The 20,086-nt window shown below is 38.8% G+C and overlaps 1 protein-coding gene across 2 annotated transcripts in view; it reads right to left on the bottom strand.

The window, feature by feature from the left end:
• The window catches only part of Psd3 (pleckstrin and Sec7 domain containing 3), a 171,555-nt gene that overhangs the window by 6,181 nt on the left and 145,288 nt on the right, over positions 1 to 20,086 (bottom strand). For both annotated transcript variants that reach the window (XM_013024908.1, XM_013024916.1), the window contains 3 exons: positions 18,347 to 18,504; positions 15,760 to 15,904; positions 10,603 to 10,746 (listed from right to left, as the gene is read on the bottom strand). In XM_013024908.1, the coding sequence (XP_012880362.1) occupies positions 10,603 to 10,746; positions 15,760 to 15,904; positions 18,347 to 18,504 (447 nt within the window). The remainder of the gene's footprint in view (positions 1 to 10,602; positions 10,747 to 15,759; positions 15,905 to 18,346; positions 18,505 to 20,086) is intronic.

Below are 20,086 nucleotides of genomic sequence, written 5' to 3'. Positions count from 1 at the left end.
CTCTCTGCAGTTTATTCAGGACCTTTGAGCAATCTTCTGACCCCAACCCCGGGGAGAATGCCCCACAGTCTTAAGTACCCGCTGGGTAGCCAACCCTGATACGCCACGTGGGAACCACCAATAGGTTCAGGTGCGCGGAAGCAAGCCAGATTCTTTGCCTTAGCCATATAAGGAGTTGTTTACCACAGAGAGCGCTCGCCATCGGGAAGGCGGAGGGCGGAAGCCGGTGCCATCTTCCAGGTGCGGCTGCACGCAGCTCTCTACACTTTTCCTTTCAAATTCCATTTCTTCTGTATTGCTCTCTAAATAAACTTTGTGAATAATTTTTAGTTTTAAAAAATTAAGCATTACTTTTATGGGGTGGTATAAACAGAAGTCAAAAGCTTGTTTCTAATACAGACAAAAAAGGCTGTGATTATAAAAAGTGTTTTGAGAGCTTCCCCTGTCTCCATTCTACATGGTCCCTACTTTGCCCAGGAGCTGCCATGGAATTTGGTCTAGAAAAGAAGCTAGAAAAAAATGTAAACATGCCAAGGGGCCTATATCAATTTGGGCCAAGTGGACATGGAGACTGGCTTTGGTTTTGTCCACTAAGTATTTTTTTTTTCTCCTTATAATGATGGTACCAATTTACTTTCAAGGTATTAGGATTCTTTTTCTTTGTGTTTTCATCAAAACTTGTTTCCCTCTGGCCATTTGATAAGAGCTCTCATTCTGGTTCTCATCTGCATTTCCCTGGTGATGTTGGGTATCATTTGACATTCCTGTTGAACATTTGTAGGTAATCTTTGGGAAATGTCTATTGAAGTTCTTTGTTCATTTTGTGTTATTTGTGTGTGTGTGTGTGTGTGTGTGTGTGTGTATGTGAAATTCCTGCATACTCTGTATATTCCTGTATACACTGTATATTACCTCTTAATGCAATACGTGATTTGCAAGTTTCTTCTCAAATTCTGTGAGTAGTATTTTCATTTTGAAGATAGTTTGTTGTGCAGAAACTTTTAAATTTTGTGTAGTTCTATTTCTTTTTGCTTTCTTTGCCTATGATTTTGGTGTCACATTAAGAAAAAAAGAGTCATGGCCAGTATCATGAGGTATTTTCTTCTGTAAGCTTTCAACATTCAGACCTAGTCTTTTAAGTCTGTAATACATTTGGAGTTGATTTTTACATGCATGTAGGCTAAAAATCCATTTTTTCTTTTGATATATGGAATTCCTGCTTTCCAAGCACTATCTAATCTACTGAACAGACTATCCTTTCCCTGTTGTGTGTTCTTGGTGCTTTGGTTGAAGATTAGTTGACCATATATTTGTACTTTCCACTGGTTATATGTTTGTTGTTCTGTCAGTGTAATATTGTATATGTGTGTGCACGCACAATGTGTTGGGGATCAAATCTAAGGCTTAATGCACATTAGACAGAAGTTCTACACTGAGCTACATCCCCAACCCAGCACTATCTATTGTCAATACACACATGCATACATGAGGACAAACTTGTACACGTGTGCACATGTACATGCATTTTCTTTTTCTTTCTGAGGCCTAGCCTCATTTCATTGCCCAGATGGCATTAAAATCCTAGGCTCAAACATTCTCCGACATGAGCTTTATAAGTACCTGGGACTAGAGACAGATACCATCAAGCTTACAGTGTATATTTTGAAATCAGGAAGTACAACATCTCCAGCTTTTTATATTGGCTATTCAGGGTCTTTTCTGATCCTGTATAAATTGTGGGACTTTCTACTGGTCTCTGTGAACAATGGCAGTGGTATTGTGATAGGGATTGAATAATGTAGTTTATTTTGGGTCATATACACACCCAAGTGGTAAATTATTCTGATCTATGAACATGACACATCCTTCCGATTTACATGTTCTCTGTACATTCTTGAGCTTTTCTTTTTAATGTTTGATATATATATATATATATATGTATGTATGTATATATATATATATATATATGTATGTATATATATATATATATAAAATCACATTTTGTACTTAATTCTGTTAAAAGCATGATATCATATTTATTGATTTGCAAATGCTGGACCAGGCTTGAATCCTAGAAATAAACTCCATATAGTTATGGTGAATGATCCTTTTTAACATGCTATTGAATCCATTTGTTCATATTTGGCTGAGCATTTCTGAATTGGTGTTCATCAAAGACACATCAAAACACCTGCAGTGTTTTTCCTTAGACTGCTCATGTCTGCCTCTTTATCAAACAATATTAACTTCTTCAACTATCTGCAAAACCTCTGGAAGAGTTTTTGTAATCTTCTGAGTGTTCAATATGGTAACCATGAAGCCATGAGGCCCCAGGTCTTTTCATTTGAATGGGTGACTGATTACTATTCATTCATTATTTTCCCTTACAAAAGGTCTCTTCAGATTTTTTATTTTCCTCATAATCTGGTTTGCCTAGGTGGAATGTATCTAAGAATTAATCTACCCCTTGAGGTTAACTAGCTTAATGGCATCTAATTGATCACAGTAATCTGCTTTGATGTTCTATGTTTCTGTTTTCTCAGTTGTCATGTATCCTCTTTCATTTCTGATTTTATTTATCAAGTTCTTTTGCTTTTATTCTTGCATTTGCTTTATTTTCAAAACCCTCAAACAAACCTTTCTTCTACTTGCCTTTTTTCTTTTTTAAATTTGAAATTAATAATTGAGTTTATGAGGTAGCAGCGCTACCTATGTCCCCTGATGTCTCTAAATTGCAGTGTGCGTGTTCTGTGCTTAATGCTCTTAGGGATCTCTGAGAGTTAGTCTAATAAGCGCGGTGATGGGAGTGACAGGCTCCTCAGAAACAGAAACTCTGATGGTTCACCTAATCCCATCTCATTTCTCAACTGGAAAACTGGGGCACAGAAAGGACAGCTGTGTGCCAAATATATCACTGTTAAGAATAAAGTGGCCTCTGGCTCCCGTTCTTTCCTAAGTTTACTTACTGTTACTTTCTTTTACTCTTTTCTAATTTTATGTTTTTATCTTTGAACTTTTTTTTTTGGTCGGTCATGGGGCTTAAACTCTGGGTGCTATCCCTGCGCTCTTCAGCTCAAGGTGAGTGCTCTACTGCTTGAGCCACAGCACCACTTCTGGTTTTCTAATTGGTTAATTGCCCAGGCTGGCTTTGAACTGTGATCCTCAGATCTCAGCCTCCTCAGTAGCTAGGATTACAGGTGTGAGCCACCAGCGCCCGGCTATCTTTGAACTTTTTTGTCATTTTCCTTCACATATTAACATAGCTGAAAGTATGACCCGCCCCAGTATAGATATTTTAAGCATATAAAACAGCTGATAAAAGAGGAACATAGGGAAAGTCATTTCCAGTAACATACTTAGCTGCCTATCCTGCCTTCTCTCAGGTATGGCCCCTGCTCTTAGCAATCATCTACTTAAAATGTGGCTCAAAGAATCCTGTTGGCAGGCTTTCTCTTCCCTTCAAAGGCCTCTATAATCATTTACAGATTATAATGCAGAGCATTTTAGTCCTCTTTCATCATGCAACACAAAATGAAATTCCAAATGACAATGTAAGAATTATGTTTCTATTATTAACTGGAATAAGCATCTAGACGATTCTGATCTTAGGTCTCTAGATATTGACTCATAAGACTTAGCATCCACTAAAGAAAGGAAATTCAAATTTCCCCAGGAATCCTATTAACCTGTGCTATTTTGGTTTCTTAGATGTAAACATGTAACCCCTTTCATGATGCTGTCTGTAACAGCTAGACATTTCCAGGTGAGAACTAGTTACGACACTGACATTATTGCTACCAATCCTCTTTAAGTATGCTAATGGATTTCTCCCTGGCTTTCACCAGGAAGAAAAATGGAAATAACTCTTATTTTTGTACTTTTATATTCAAGGCCACTTATAACTTAATAACTGATAATAATTTTACTTCAGAAGGTGGGTTTTCCTTGGGCAGCTGGCAGAGTGCTGATATGTCTTCCCTTGCTCCAGTGAAAGGAAAGGTAGTCTATAAGATCCTTAATGTAAGAAGAATCTAATGTTGACAAAGAGAGACCAGAATTTGCTTACAAAGAGCTCTAAGTTCCCAGTCAATCACTATTCAACAAAATAAAAATCAAAAGTTCACAACTTGAAATTTATATTACGTGTGTTTCTAACTATGAGCTGTTGTAGGTTTCCCTAATGACAATATGTAATATATTTTTTTCTAAAATTTACTCATTGAAAAGCAATCAGAAGAAATCACCAATAAAAACTAGAAATTCAGAGAAAGATGAATCTTGTGTTAAGAATGTCCCAGATTTTTGGATTTAAAATATTCTCTAGGATATTTTTTTTCTGTCTTCTTGTAATGGACATTTGTTGTTTCTAACATCAAATTTCTCGACCACATGGCTGGTGTGGGTCCTCAGTGTCTTCAGCTATGAGCATATGCTACAATGGGGCATAATCCAGGAGTGGACAAGAAGCTGAATTCTAGCCCTTTAAGTCAAAGGGCTTTAGAGAACATCATGAAGAATCTGAACTCTTACTTCCTGGATTGGAACTTGTGAACATATAAACTTGGAAGTAGCTCTCATTCTCACCATGAGGGAGTATGTTTTCACCTGTTTTGTGAATACTCGAGTTCAGGTAAGTTTTAAAGAACAAAAATTTATCTGGATCATGGTTCTGGAGGCCAAGGGCTTCCCGGTGGTGTGACCATAGCAGAAGGTATAAGGTCAAGAAAGGGCAGGAGTGAGCAAGAGTGGGCAAGCTCACTTCTATGATAAATGTACTATTGGGGAAAATCACTTATTCCTGAGATAATGGCAATGACTCAGTTGTGACAGCAAAGCTTCCTTGACCTAATTAACTTGCACTATGGTCCACCTCCCAACATAGCTGTTTTGAAAATTAAGTTTTCAACACATGAACTTGGGAGGGCACATTCAGATGACAACATCCCATCCCTAGCCTCCCAAATTCGTGTTTGTCTTACAGTGTATGTATGCTCCTCATACGGGGTTATGTCCTAACAAACCCAATGTTTGTTTGTTGAAAGTCAGAAGAGAATTTGCTACATGTAACCAACTTCACATTATCACTAACAACTAGTAGAAAGCGTAGATTGTTTATCTTAATGATTATGAGTATCCTGGGCAGGCTGAGTAGAAGCCTGGCCTCTAAGGTCCCCCAGGAACTCAGAACAATAGCTTTCTTGGGCTGAGTCCAGGGGGCAGCTAGCTTCCAGTCATGATGGAGTGTCATGCTAGCCATTCTCCCAGCTGGCATTGCTCCTGATAACTATAGTCCCTTGGACTTGAGGGTAGCCTTGCCCTGAGGTTTTAGTAGCCTTTGCCTTAGTAGGACTCTCTGTGATGGCATCTTCCCTGTGGCAAGGCTCTGCCTAAGCCTCCCAGCTATCTGAAACATTAATTAAAATCTAGGTGGAGAAAGTCATGACTCAATAGCTGTTGTATTCCATGTGCTCGCAGGGTGAGCACTGTGTCCACACTGCCAAGGTTTCTGATTTGTACCCTTTTCAGTTGTACCTGTGTAAGAGGCAACTTAAGATGCTTTAGTTGGGCATTTGAATTAGCTAAAAGTTCCCCATCTTTGTGCCTGTGCCCTTTGATCTGCACTATTATCCACTGCAGTCACTTTACAACCATCTTGGGCTCCAGGAAAGAAGAATTCATAGATAAAAGCAATGCCATCTTCTTATCATCTTTTTTTTTTAATAGTCAAAAGTTAAGGAGACCGCTCTCCAGACCACCGCCCCCCACACCGGTTCCCCTTCAGTGGTGAAGGCTAACTTGTCTGGAACTCCTCAGAAATAAAGGCTGAGCTAATGGGCAACCTGTGACTAGAGACTGTTGTAACTCTGCATATTTTTCATACCCCTAACCCCTGAAGTAAAGGCTTCGGTAGCACTCACTTCAAAACTGTTTCAGCATCTCTCACAACCCACTTCCGCATTTTCAGCTATTTGTTAGAGAAGTCTTTCCAATATCTTTGCACTGATTATCTGTCTTGCTCTGTTTTAAGTGGCAAAAGCAAATTATCTGAGACTGAGTATGTTGAAAATAATGGAAAATTGTGAAACTTCATGCTGTTTCATCCTATAGTGGAAGTCAGGAGGCAAGAAAGGGCAAAAGAGGACTGAACACATTTCCAATACTTGCACTGAGGATTGTTTCTGAGACATGACCTGTATGTGACACATTCAAACCACACCAAAATAATCAATTTAAAGCCCACATTCAAAAGTGGTACTCAAAACCTACACTCTGGCTGCAGTCTCTATAAAAGGGTTTGCAAACTCTAGGGACCAGACCACTATCACAAATGCAGAAAGTTATTGAATGTGACACAGTGGGAGTAGTGGGAAGAAGATAGCTTGTTCTTCCCAAATGAATTCATCGTCTACAAATTCAGCTGGCCCGAGAGAACAGGTTGACCTTTGGTCTGCTATGAGTTACATTGGCCACCATGGTTCAGCTGGAGCTACAATGACCCTTGGGAGCCTTCAATCAATCTGACCTTGCATAATCCCTCTTCAGTAAATCTCTCAATAGCTCAAGCCCCAGTCATGGTTTGGTTTGGTTTTACATTGTTTCAATACTGAATCTGGAAAAATATAACTCAGCCTGGAAGTTGCTGGTAGCCCTGGCTGAAGTTGATTTTGAAATTCTATTGTCTCGGCCTCACAGATGATGAATGTTTATTTTAAGAAATTAGAAAATAACTGAGTGTTTCACTATGGAACTATCAGGTTTAACAAATCTTTCACAAGGAGTTAATTTTGTTATTTATTTTGATCAATTAAGTAAAAATAAACCCCAAGCAAACCAAACTCCTTTGCATCGCTAATCAATACTCAGAGAGAGAAGTGTGCATGAATTTTGCTCCTATAAGTAAAAAATGAATCCTTTTTTAACAGACTAACATGATTAACAGAAAAAAAAAACAACAACAAAAAACTCTGACCGTAAGTCTACCGGAATTTCTACTATTTACTTGGAATGAGGATATGGTGATTTCTTAAGCACAGGAGTTGAGAACCTGGCTCACCAGGAAGGAATGTTTGAACTGACTCATAAACACAGGAATATTCCCATGTTATCACTAACAGCTTGATATCCAGCCAGAAGAAAAGTGCTTTTCCTTACCAAGACTGGTAAAGATTAATAGAATTGATCTGAAACCAAAGGAGGCATGTGCATGATGATCTAACAAAGAACAGGTGAGAGACATCACCACTGGTTGCAATTTCTTATCAGAGAAAGCAGATGGGACTGGCGACTGCCTGTCTCACCTGCCTACCAGACTTGCTCTCAGAGGAGCTTCTGGCCCTGGCTACTGGGTTTTCTCAGAGAACTACTTCCACTGATGCTATCTTTTATACAAAATGATAAAATTTTACTAAATCACTCAACAAATATATACCAAGTACATATTCTATGATCAATATTCTAGGATCTTGAGAGAAAGAGAGAGAGAGAGAGAGAAAGAGAGAGAGAGAGAGAGAGAGAGAGAGAGAGAGCTATGAATGATATACATTAGTCAAGAACTATCTATTTAGTATATATCCAGAGGGAGAAGCAACTTGCTCAGAAAATGTTATTATAAAGCAAAAGATGCTAAGCAAGGGCCACTGTAAGCTCTCCCAGCAGATGAATTCTGGTGGCTAAACCCATAGCTCCACAGACTATAGTAAACATGGCTTCAATTTTCATTTAAGTTAGTGAAAAACAATGATTCACTTTTCAAAAGCATTCTTTCTACATAAACCTTTTTGGATGATATGCCTACAAAGTGAGGTTGTTTTCTACCTTCCTAGAAGACACAGGTTAATCCCACACATTTGATGTATTAGCATGTGTCTGACTTTAATGAGTCAAGGGGTCTGGAATGCAAACTTTGTGCTCCTCGAGGAGACAATTTGATGAAAGCAAGATTTAATTCCCCAGAGCTGATCCAGCTTCATGTCAAGAGAATGAGAAAATACTGGTTTTTGCCGCACTACCTTTTCAGGAAAGGAAGGCCATACGAGATCCCTGGGCAGGGCATGTACTCCCCAGAGATCATCCTGCATTGACCTTGCAGTCATCCCACCTTCTGAGGACTGTCTCCTCCCCTTCCAAGTCAAGGGCTCAAAGCTAGGTGCTGAGTGCTGGAAGCGGGGACTGAGGTGTTGGGAAATTTAATTAGAATGTGTGAAACAAAATGGGCTTCTGGCTTAAAGCTAGTCTAGAGTGTGAAGAATAATGATTGCTTCTTGAGAACTCCCATTTCCCAAGAATGAACACGCTGGGGAAAGATGAGCTGCTTACGCTTTTTTTGTTGTTGTTGTTGCTCCCCGTTTCCTTTTTAATATATATTTTTCAAGTGTTCTGCTGGTAAGTCGCCTATAGATTTTGCTAATAAACTTTTGCCATTATCAAAAGGAACAAATCTCCTGGTATCTTCATCCAACCACAGCAAGCACTTGCTTGACTATGGAGAAAAATAGTTTATAGATCTGCAGTAAACATGCCATCTTTTACGTTTAGACTCCACATTTGGTGATAAAAATTTTACAACCGAGGAAGTTTTATTTAGTTTGATTTATTAAGGCTTCTATGGAATCCTTCTCAATTTGAGAGATGAGCAGAGAGCACAAACAGGAAGTGAACTTGAGGCTTGAGGCCCTGCACGATTGGAGCCCACAGTCCTGAACAGAGGAATGCAGACTTCACTGCAGACACAAGAACAGAGGAACACAACTACTAATAATGCAAATTATGGCGAGTTCTGAAGCAGAGGAACTTCAGTGGTAGGTCTAGGGCAAGCTTTTCAGAGCAAGGATTTGGGCTGTACTTTAAAAGTATAAGGACTCGCAGAAATGCAGATGGTAGGAAAGCATTCCAGGCAGAAGAAAGCAGATGAAGAAAAAGATAAAAATGTGTTGGGGGGGGGGACACATTTGCAGGCATGGAACTTCAGTACATAGAGGCTGACACAGGAAAGACCAGTGTTATGGAAAGGAAATCCTCTCTGAAGGGAAGTGGTGGTGCTCCCTGAGGGCACCCCCGGGCAGCTGTTGAGTATAACATTGCCACTATCTGGGTTGAGCTTCAGAAAAATAATTGGAAAAGGATGGAGGATGAAATGAGGGAGAAGAGAGAGCGGATACAACTGTCAGGTTCAAGTATGAGATGAGAAAGATAGGACTAAGCAGAGAAGAAAATAAGCACCACAGTCAGGAACAGACAGCCATGAGTCACTGCTCAAGCAATGATAATGCCAGTTTGAAGTGTGAGGAAGAAGCAGGAGAGCGACATGGAAAGGAAGGAGACGGAGGGGGATGGAATGGACTAGAGCCTCAGTGGATAAACACAGCTGTAGAGGTTCAGCACAACCAACAGAAAATTATACCTGAAAAGCTGAAAATTGATTCTGTGTTGGATTACATGCATCCCTTTTTACAAAGACACTTTAAAGGTGATGGCTAAGGGGGAGAGTTGGAGCACCCTGACACTATCTTGGACAAAATTTGCCAAAGGAAACATTTGGAAATACAATTCTTTTAGATGGCTTCTAAATGTTCTGTCTTTCCATATCACAGTGCAAGGATCCACATCGCTCTTGCCAATAACCACACGTGCTCTCCAGGAGAAATGGGCCCCAAATTAATTTCTCAATTCCTTTCGAAGGACAGTGAGTAGCAGCAAGGAAAATGCTTGGCACTGAGTAATAGCAGGACTGCAGACAGGAGAAAATGCTGTTTGTTTATTTATTTATTTTTGCCAATACCAGAGCTTAAACTCAGGACCTCAGTGTTGTCCCTTAGTTTTTATGTCAGGCTAGTGTGCTACAACCTGAGCCACACCTCCACTTCTGACTTTTGCTGGTTAACCAGAGATAAAGAGTCTCAGGGGTTTTTCTGCCCAGGCTGACTTTGAACCTTGATCTTCATATCTCAGCCTCCTGAGTAGCTAGGACTACAGGTATGATCCCCAATATCTAGTCTCCTACTTTTTTATACAAGTATATGTGCTGATCCTGAGGCTTGAACTCAAGTCCTAGGCACTATGCCTCAGCTTTTTTTGCTCAAGGCTAGCACTCTACCATTTGAGCCACACCTCCACTTTTTTGTGTGTGTGATTCATTAGAGACAAATGTCTCATAGACTTTCCTGTCCCAAGGGCTGACTTTGAACCATAATCCTCAGATCTCAGATCTAGCTAGGATTATTGGCATAAGCCACTGGTACCTAGCTTTCTATTTATTTTTTTGTTTCCAACTCTGCTGGAAGAGACACACAGACATGGAAAGAAGCTGTCCACTATGGCAGTGCCCCACTGTTCTTTTCTTGTAACTTCACACACTATTCCAACCAGGTTGTCTGTTTGCTTTTAAAAAGTGAACAAATTGGCCATCATTCTTTGATCCTTATTTGACACTTAAATAGAATCACAAATTGAGGGGCCACCAAGACCAGCTACGTTAGGAAGTCCAAAATTAGAATCAGGGTCAAGGCAAGCTCTCTACCATGACAGTAATAGTTAAAAGCTGCCCCCACTGCCCCCACGGACAAATGACAGGGTAAGTGTTTATTCACATTTAGGTTCACCTACCTCAAACTCCAGATAGTGATCTTTCAGCTTGTATTCATCCACATCCTTGGCTTTGACCTTCTTGTCAGGAGGATATGAGCGGTGCTCAGCCAGCTCTGTGGTAATCTGCTTCAGTTTGCTTTCATGAGACTTCAGCTGTTCCTCCTGTAGGAAATGACTAAGCCACTCAGAGTGCACAAAGGGAATTGATAAACAAAGTAGCAGATTTTCAAGAATCCCTTATGGGGAATGACTTTAATCCATCAAAAGTCCTGCGGCTCTGCTGCTACACCATTCTGACCAATAGATGCAGCCATTGCTTCTTCATGCTTTCCTAGGAAGGCCACTGAGACCAGCCTCCATAATCAGGCCCCTTACCACAAATACTAAATGGCTTCAGAGCCTTCTATTAGCTAAACTGTCACCCAGTTGGGACCAAGACTCTCTCCCTTTTTTAAATTATCTTTAAGGAATGGTACAGACGTATCAGTTTGGGAATACACGTATCTTGAGAGAAACTCTTAACAGGCATGTCACCAGGTGAGCAATTATGCTCCTAGCCTTAGAGCCATGTAAGTTACTTCACCAATTCATGCTCACTCAGCAATGCTGCTAGTCAACTGTCTACCCATCACAATGTATTTGTCTTCATATCATGTTTTCCCTTTGGAAATAATACATGAAATCTATCAGGTATTATTCTAAAAAGAGCAAAATACAGCTGTTTCTTTTCTCCAAGTAGCAGAGATTTTGCACTTCAATTCCACTGACTTCCGGTTTTCCCTGAGTTAAAATGTACCCATTGATTATCATCACAACAGCATTAATACAAGTACTGGGCAACAGGACCATGAACAACTGATTCCGTGTCAGGAGAAATCCATTAGCATAAGTCACTTTCCTGCAGTAGTTTGAAAAACATACTTGAAACAAAGATGTATGAATTCTCTTGTATTCCTAAAATTGTATACAGCTTATTATTCTTTTTCCCGTACAAATTATCCAAAATCTTGACTATAAATTTCATCTTTATAGCACAAAATATATAGATAAAGCTAAACAAAGAGAAGCTGATTAAAATATACATACATACATATATACCTGTTCTACAAAAATTCTCATATCCTATAATTGTGCCTAAAAGTTCTAAGGTATTTTTGGGGGGAGAGGGGGTTATTCCTTAGGCACTGAGAAAGTTTTTAAACTCTAAGAACTATGAAATATTACTATTTGGGTTGACAGTAAGACATAGTATATTTTATTTACAAAATATTGGAGGATATCTACTCAAATATTTAATATTGATGAAGAAAATGAACAAAATATTAGAAAATGAATCTAGGTAAGCATGACAAAAAGCTAGAGTAAGGAGCAGGAGCAAGAGCAGAATGTGAAGGAAATTGATGAGATAAAGTGACGGAACTTTGGGGTAGAATGTGCAGGACACAGTAGAGTGGAGGTGGGGTAGGGTGTGGTTTTGGCCCATGAAGGAGTCAATCCCAAGAATGACTTCTTCTGAATGCCGCCCTCCCAATGCTGCTCTTCCTCTGCCCTTGACACTACTGGCTGGGCCTACATTAATGCGAGAAGCAGGCACCTAACTTCCCTCTGATCACTATATAGCTGGACTCATTGCAATGTTCAGCATTTATTATTTACTGATTATCCATTCACTCAAACTTCTGCAAGAGAATGGCTGGAATTCAAAGGACTGAGAACTGAACATGAGGACTGACCCCATGAGGTAAAAGTAAGTAGAGAAGCATGGAAAGGCTTGAGAGAGCAGAGAATGCTGTATAGTGTGTCTACGAATGACCGGCTCCAGCTCTGGGCCACTCACCTGGCTTATAAGGAACTCTTGGTACAGACTGGATCTAAACCCCTTGGTGGAGCTGTGAATGAGGCATGTTGCACAAGTCCTAGGATAATCCTTATGCATATTCAAGCCTGAAAATAGTTTTCTTGGTGGTTATAAAAGCAGACCCTGAATAGATCCTAAAGGGGGCCAACCATGAAATTCTACATTTGGAGAGCTCTACTAGAAGGGAGAAAACAAGTTGAATTTCAACGTAGTATCTTCACCCACAACAGAAGACAAATGTGCTCTGACAACACTGTCATGAAAAACAAGTAGAAAAGGTGACTCCTACACAGCAGAGCTGTTCAGGAAGAACCATGCCACACTGACAATGATCAATTTTAATAATTGAGGCTAATAAGCTTTGGAGAGAAGACAAGAATAAATTAAAGCAAAGCTCACAAAGGACAGGGTGACAAACAATGTGTCTTAAAAGTACCAAACAATCTTTTAATTGAATATTTAATTTTCTCTTCACATTGTTTATCTTTTTTCCTCAGCAGGGCACTCATATTGCTGTAATAGTTTATAAATGGAAATTGCCCAAGAGGTTCTGGTATTTAGGAGAGTCATGGGCAGGTTGTAGGTTGGTGGAGAAACGAAAGATGGTCAGTCTGAGAGATCCAGAAGAGAGATCCTGGGTTAAAAGCAGTGGGTCTCAACAGTAGGGGTGGATCTGACCCCACAGGACATCTGGCAATGTCCAATTCTATTTATTACCTTTGAAAAATAAATGCCATTCTTCCCTGTAAGCTGAAATAGATTGGTCCTTTCTACTGCTAAGTTTTTTAGTTAATATATAACTAAATTTCATGGCAATAGTAATGTAACATAGCAAGGATCCAAAATATTAATACAAATCAGCATGAAGAAAATAGGAAACCATGTCAACTCTCTTCCTACTACTCATAACTTATAGTAAGACTCATTCCTCACTCCTTTCCATTCTGTAGTCAAGGAACTAACATGTTTCTATTCCCACAATTCTAACCCAAACTGCTCTCACCAGGCGAGAACATCTTTTTCTTTTCCACCTTTCCGTATTTATCTTAACACAACATTCTCCATGTTTGGTTAATTTTTAACGAAGTAACTTAAAAACGTCTTAGTCTGTGTTTGAACACTGGACACCACAATATTTGGAGATAGGAAGGTAAGACTCTGAAACACCCATCTAAGGAAAGCAAGAGATGGTGAGATGAGTTTCCCTATATCTCATCAGTTCCCAGCTGTCTGACTCTAGGTAACAGCTCTTCTTCCCATTTCAAAAAGACACTGGAGCTATATATTCTGTGTGCTCAAATACTTTTATCTATGCCTTTCTGCTACAGCTAACTTATTCTGCTCTGATTATTGAAGGCCTTTCTCCTGGTGGTGACTTCTCTCACTTTTATCACATTGTTGTGAGAATAATTTTTAAAGAACAATTTTGATTGCATTACTATCTTGCTAAAAACTACACCTTGAAGACACTGGGAGACATTAGAGCACCCAAAAGCCTGCAACATGACTGACAGGCTTAAATGATTTGAACCCTCAAAACCTGGGTGATCAGCAAGATTCTGCTATTTCTATTGTAAGAAATAAGAGGGTAGCCTCGTGGGGCAATGGTAGTGGGGTAGACAGGTTTAAGATTAGTACTGCAATAAAACATCTCTAAATAGGACAGGAATATGGCAAAACATGGTTTTAAGAAAGAAGAGCTGGACAATTAAAAAAGCAGTTATGAATGACCAATAGACACATGAAAAAATGTTCAACATCTCTGGCCATAAAAGAAATGCAAATCAAAATAATATTGAGATTCTACCTTGCTCCGGTTAGAATGGCCATTGTCAAGAAAACTAACAACACCAGATGCTGGCAGGAATGTGGCCAAAAAGGAACACTACTATATTGTTGGTAGGAATAGAAACTTGTTCAACCACTCTGGAAAGCAGTATGGAAGTTCTTCAAAAGACTAATCAGAGAGTTTCTTTTTTGCCCCAGAAAATCTACATCTGGGCATTTATCCAATAGACCACAAACAAGGCCACACTAGAGCTACCAACACAACCATGTTCATTGCAGCATTCTTTACCATAGTCAAGATAATAAAGTCAACCCAGATGCCCTTAAGTGGATGAACACATCAAAAAAATGTGATATATATATATATATATATATATATATATATATATATATACAATAGAATTTTATGTTTCCATTAGAAAGACTGAAGTACAATTTGTAAAGATATAGAAAGACCTGGAAAAAAATTATATTAAGCAAAGTAAGCCAGACCCATAGAAACACAGGTTGTATGATTTCCCTCATTTGTTATAACTAGAATGCATCTATAAATCTTTAAGGAAATATAATGAATGGTAAAGGACATGAAAAATTATACAGGACTCTAGACATTTACTCAGTGAGACGAAGGATATTCTTAGGAGAGGATCATAAAGGCTAAATAGCTATGGACATATGAACATATAAAATGATATGTATTAAAATGAACTCCAAGAAATGGAAACACAAGTTTTTTGTTGTTTTTTATTGTTTTATTTTCTCCTTGTCACTGCTTTTTGATTTCTGTACCTTCTGTCTTGTATGTAAGTTTATCTGTTTTGGGGAGCACAGATATGGTGGGACAAAGAGTGTACAAATGCAGCGGTGATACTCACTAGACTCTCTGTAGAAAAAAACTATACAACTTGTGAGGGGGGTCAGGAGGGAAAAACTGGGAGAAAGCGAGGGCAGGGGAGACTTACGTAATTGTAACTCCTCTGTATATTACTTTCATAATAACAATAAAAAGTAAATATGTAAATATGCCTGGTTTAATTTACCTTTGATTAGCCTAGAATGGAGAATGTTGCTGGTGACATAGCTCAGTGATAGAGAACTTATCTAGAATGGGTAAGGCTGTGGGTTTGATTCCCAGCCCCACAACACTTCCCCAAACCCACAAATCCAAATGTTCCATTCAGTTCTACTCTGAGTATAGAAGAAGGCCCTATCTACCGCACTGTGACCAATGAATATTGAAAATATTTTTATACAGCTAGCACCAAATATAGTCAATGATAAGTAAAATTAACTAATGAGCAGATGGAAGAAAACCTTGCTAGGAAGCTAGGCTATAACCCAACATTGGCTAGTCAAAAATTACACGAGTAAACATAAGCCCAGTACATTGCACTACCCTACTGTACAATAGCCCTAACTGGACAAAGGATCCCATCTGCCCTCAAGATATTATGTACTCCTGAATAAAATTATAAATATTATTAAGATTATATTTTTTTCCAAGTGAAAAGTCTGTCACAGTGAGTTACCTGAGATAATTTCGTTGTAGTGGCAGGCAGAAGTGGGCGGCTGAACTTCTTTTGAGACCCAATGGCTGCTGGAAATGGTGGTGCAGAAAATACTGCTGCAGTACAATTAATTTTGTTTATCCATCCTTGCATCTCCTCAGGACTCCTGGGAAAGAAAGACATAGTCATATTAGAGTATTTACATATACAAGTGCATCACCCTTTGCCTACTTCTTATTACTGATTAAAACCCATAAGAAAGCTTCTCCAGAGAATTCTCAATTGTAATCACTGAAACAGTACAAGGTCTACAATCCATGCTGATCATAGTGTAAGATTGGGATCAGCTTCCTAGGCTAAAATGGGTAAAAAAGAGAAGCATATTTATTAAACCTTTTTCTGTTCAATACTAGGCTAGGTCAAAAATCAATTCATTTCTTTTAACCAACTAATTTTATGCTGGAACCTAGCTGAGGAATGCATGGATACAGGGATTATAAAAAAATATGCTCACTATAGAAAACAATTTGATGGCTTCTTCAAAAATTAACTCTAGATTAGTCTACAACCTAGCAATTCTTAAAGAAATACCCAGAAAGAAAAAAAGGCTTGTAAGCACACAAAGATCTGTATGGCTATAAGACATCTTTATTTCTAAAAATCAAAAAGGGGGAAACAACTGGGCAGTCTATCAATTAGCAAATGGATAAAAAAATTTTATACCCACACAATCAAATTGTATTCTCCAATAAAATAAATCAAAGAAGCCAGGAACAAAAAAAGCATGTTCTGTGTGATTCCACTTATATAAGAGGTTCATAGAAAGCAATGCTAAAGAGACAGAAAGTAGACAGTGGGGGCCTAGTTTGAACTGATGGCAAAACAAGGGAATCTTCTGGAATGATGGAAATGTTCCAAAAGTGGATGTAGTAAATTTGGAAATTTACAAAAAGCACAGAAGTAGGTAAGTTTTCGTTATGCTTTATATAAAGTACAAAACTGTTAGAAAAAATACAAAGCCTGATATGGAAATCATCTGATGGCATGGTCATACTTTGATGTGTAATTATATCCCCCAACCCATTTCATAATTTCATAAAATGAGTGTTTAAATAGTCACAAACTAGAAAAGATGATCTACCATACATATGGTTACTAAACAAGAGGTGAAAAATATCAGCCTAATCTAAACCTTACTACCCTGATACCACAAGACACCAGCTCCTCACTGCACCTAGGGGCCTCTTAGTTTCATTTCTCCAGCTCAGTTATTTCCTGACTGCCTTTTTCACTAGTTCTAACTAAAGTAGTTACATCTCTCTAGGTATTATATCAGGTATTTTAAAATTTGAAAATATTAGGGGATAGTATAATCTAAAAGACTTTGACTAATAGCTGCAATCATGCATCTGGCAGTGTGTCCCTTTGAGGGTTACCTATTCTACCCCATGCTCACCCCTACTCCACAGTAACTTGTTTGCTTATATCACCTCATGTCAGCAAATTCATACCTTCAAAGTATCTGTAAATTTCCAGAGTGGAAGATTTTGTCTTTTGTTGTTGTTGGTGGTGGTGGTCATAGGTTTTGAACTCAGGGCATTGTTGATGAGCTTATTTGCTCAAGGCAAGTGCTTGACCCCTTTCAGCCACGGCTCTACTTACTGTTTTTTGGTGGCTGACTGGTGATGAGAGTCTCGTGGACTTTCCTGCCTGGACTGGCTTTGGACTGTGATCCTGATTCTCAGATCTCAGGCTCCTGAGTAGCTAGGATTACAGGTGTGAGCCACCAGTGCCTGGCCATCATTTTTTCACCTCCATTGTTTTGATTACCAAGCAGAAAGATATCTGAATTCATCACTTTAATATCAAATTTTAAATTCACTGTCACTTGGGGTCACTTCAAAAGTGCAGTGCTGTGGGTGATTCAGAGGTGAGGTCCAATCATGCTCAAGTAGTTTCCTAGCGAAAATTCAAAGCTCTTTACAAGTCCAGAATTCCTCCTGTGAAATGTTCTGTCTAATCTGAGATCAGTCTCCAGACCTCTTACTAGACAATGTGATTTCATCTTTTGTTTCTAGAATAATCATAGACTATCAGAGCTCAGAGAGAAATGAGAGTAAGATAAAAATTTACACTTACTAAAGAGCTTCTACCTTCCAGACATTGTGGGAGGTGCTTCACGTATTATCTCATTTAACTGTTACCAGACCCCTCTGAAATAAACATTTTCACCACCAGAGCGGTCAGAACTGGTTTGACCAGGTTGGAAAATTACATGCTAGGAGAAAGAGCTAGGCAAGGGTAATCTGAACCCAGGCCTGTTTTACTCATTTTGTGAGAGTATTTGTCTACTAAAGCATTCATATTTTATTGATAAGGACAGCCAGTTCTAGAAAAACACAGCTGTTTTATATCAGACAACATCCTTGAGCCCAAGGAGTCTACTTCTTATAATAATCTTTGTATAGTGATTTCTAAAGTGTAACAAGTTAATGACTTGTCTTCAATTTTTAAAAATGTCCCTACAGAGTCTGATTCTATTACTAACAGAGTGTTAATCAAATTAACATTTAAGAAAAAGGAAAAAGAAGTATACCAACAAACATACTGGGTTTGGAAGAGCAGGACCCTCCAGTCGGCAGTTTTGAGCTTAAACACATTGGGCTTCTTCTCATAGTCGGTGGCCTTGGAAGCCAGGGCGTGGTGCACACTCACAGCGTTCTTCAAGTCCTCCTCAGACAAGGCTTTCTCTGGCTTGTATTCATCCTACAGATGACACCAAGACAACAAATGATGCTTCATTGATCAGATTTCAACAAATTCTCTTTTGAAAACCTAAAACTTATGGGAAAGGTTTTTAAACACCCATAAACCAAATTTGACTATTATTTCTGGGACTATTAGAAGCAAAAAAGACTCTAAAACCAGTGTATGTACACTACTGATGTACTATATTTTCGTTAAACAACAACAACAACAAACAAGAAAGGATGTTAAAAACTCCTCTTTCTCCTATAAAGAGAACACATTCAGCCAGGCTTAAGCCTGTAAAACCAAAATCCAGAGATTTGCAGTTTGAAACCTGCCTGGGAAGACTACATTGCCAAAATGAAAGCAAAAGCAGTGCTGGGGGTGTGGTTCAAATGGTAGAATTCAAACACTAGTACTGCCAACAATATAAGAATACAGACCTACACATACACACACACACACACACACACACACACACACATATGCACACACACACACACACACCCCAGTAGAATGTTCTGTTATTGCATTGTAAATTGACAATTACTTCCCCTTCTCTCCACCAACACATCTGCCAATCAAGCAATTCAAATGTACCACTGCCACGAATTCAAACTGAGTGAAAAATAAGCGACAGGCTTATGATCACTTTAATGATCACTGTCAGCATCAGTCCTGAGAGGCAAAAGCCTCTGAAATACAAAGTAAGCACCAGCGGCCATGTAAAGATCACCCGAATATACAGAGTTAAGTGGCCAAGTTTCTCTATTGGAATTGCAAGTCTGATTTTTTCTAACTGCCAGAGGCTTATAAACTACTCTTGACAATGACAGTCTTCTACAGAGGGATGACAAACAGAGGAGAATAAAAGAAATTACAAAAAATGATTACACAAATTTGTTCCAGTATTGGTCCCATCAAGTCACACAATTTTAAATCAAGTTATGTTGTGAGGTCTTAATCTTGTCCTTTATAAAGTATTTCTCTTTTAGTGATTATTTAGTACTCTAAAGAGTCATGGTTCCTTCCAGGTTCTTTTTTTCTTTCTTTTTAAAAAATGAGAGCAGATATTTCAAGTAAATGGACATGACTACGAAATTCTACCCAGCCTTAGGTTACGCTACCATAGAACTCTGCAGGTCTGCCCTCCATTCAACATAATTTAGTTTCCAGATAGAAATCTGAGATAGGTAAAAAATGGAGGAAAGAAATGTACAATGCTGGAAATTACTTCCAGACAGTTTATATGCTGCCTCCCTTTCCAAATATAGGATGCCTGGAACACCTGATACTTGATTGTTATTTTTATTTTTTGTAGAGACTGGCTTAGAAACATGTAAGTGCCTTTTTGATATTCTAGGTCCACGATTCAGACTTTTCTCTTTTATCTTTTTGTGGTACTGGGATTTGAACTCAGAGCCCCACAGTTACTGAGGGCTCTACCACCTGAGACACACATCTAACACTTTTTGCTTTCATTTCTTTTTAAACAGCGCTTAATGCTTTTGTTCAGAACTAATCTTAAGCCCAGTACTCCTACTTTATCTTCTTCTGTGTGTAGCCGGGAGTATAATGTGCATCCCCTTACCCAGCTCTT

The sequence above is a fragment of the Dipodomys ordii genome, unplaced genomic scaffold (assembly GCF_000151885.1).
Source record: "Dipodomys ordii isolate 6190 unplaced genomic scaffold, Dord_2.0 Scaffold4, whole genome shotgun sequence".
Classification (NCBI taxonomy): domain Eukaryota; kingdom Metazoa; phylum Chordata; class Mammalia; order Rodentia; family Heteromyidae; genus Dipodomys; species Dipodomys ordii.
Note: the sequence above shows the minus strand (reverse complement) of the source record. Positions and strands in the feature narration are given on the sequence as shown.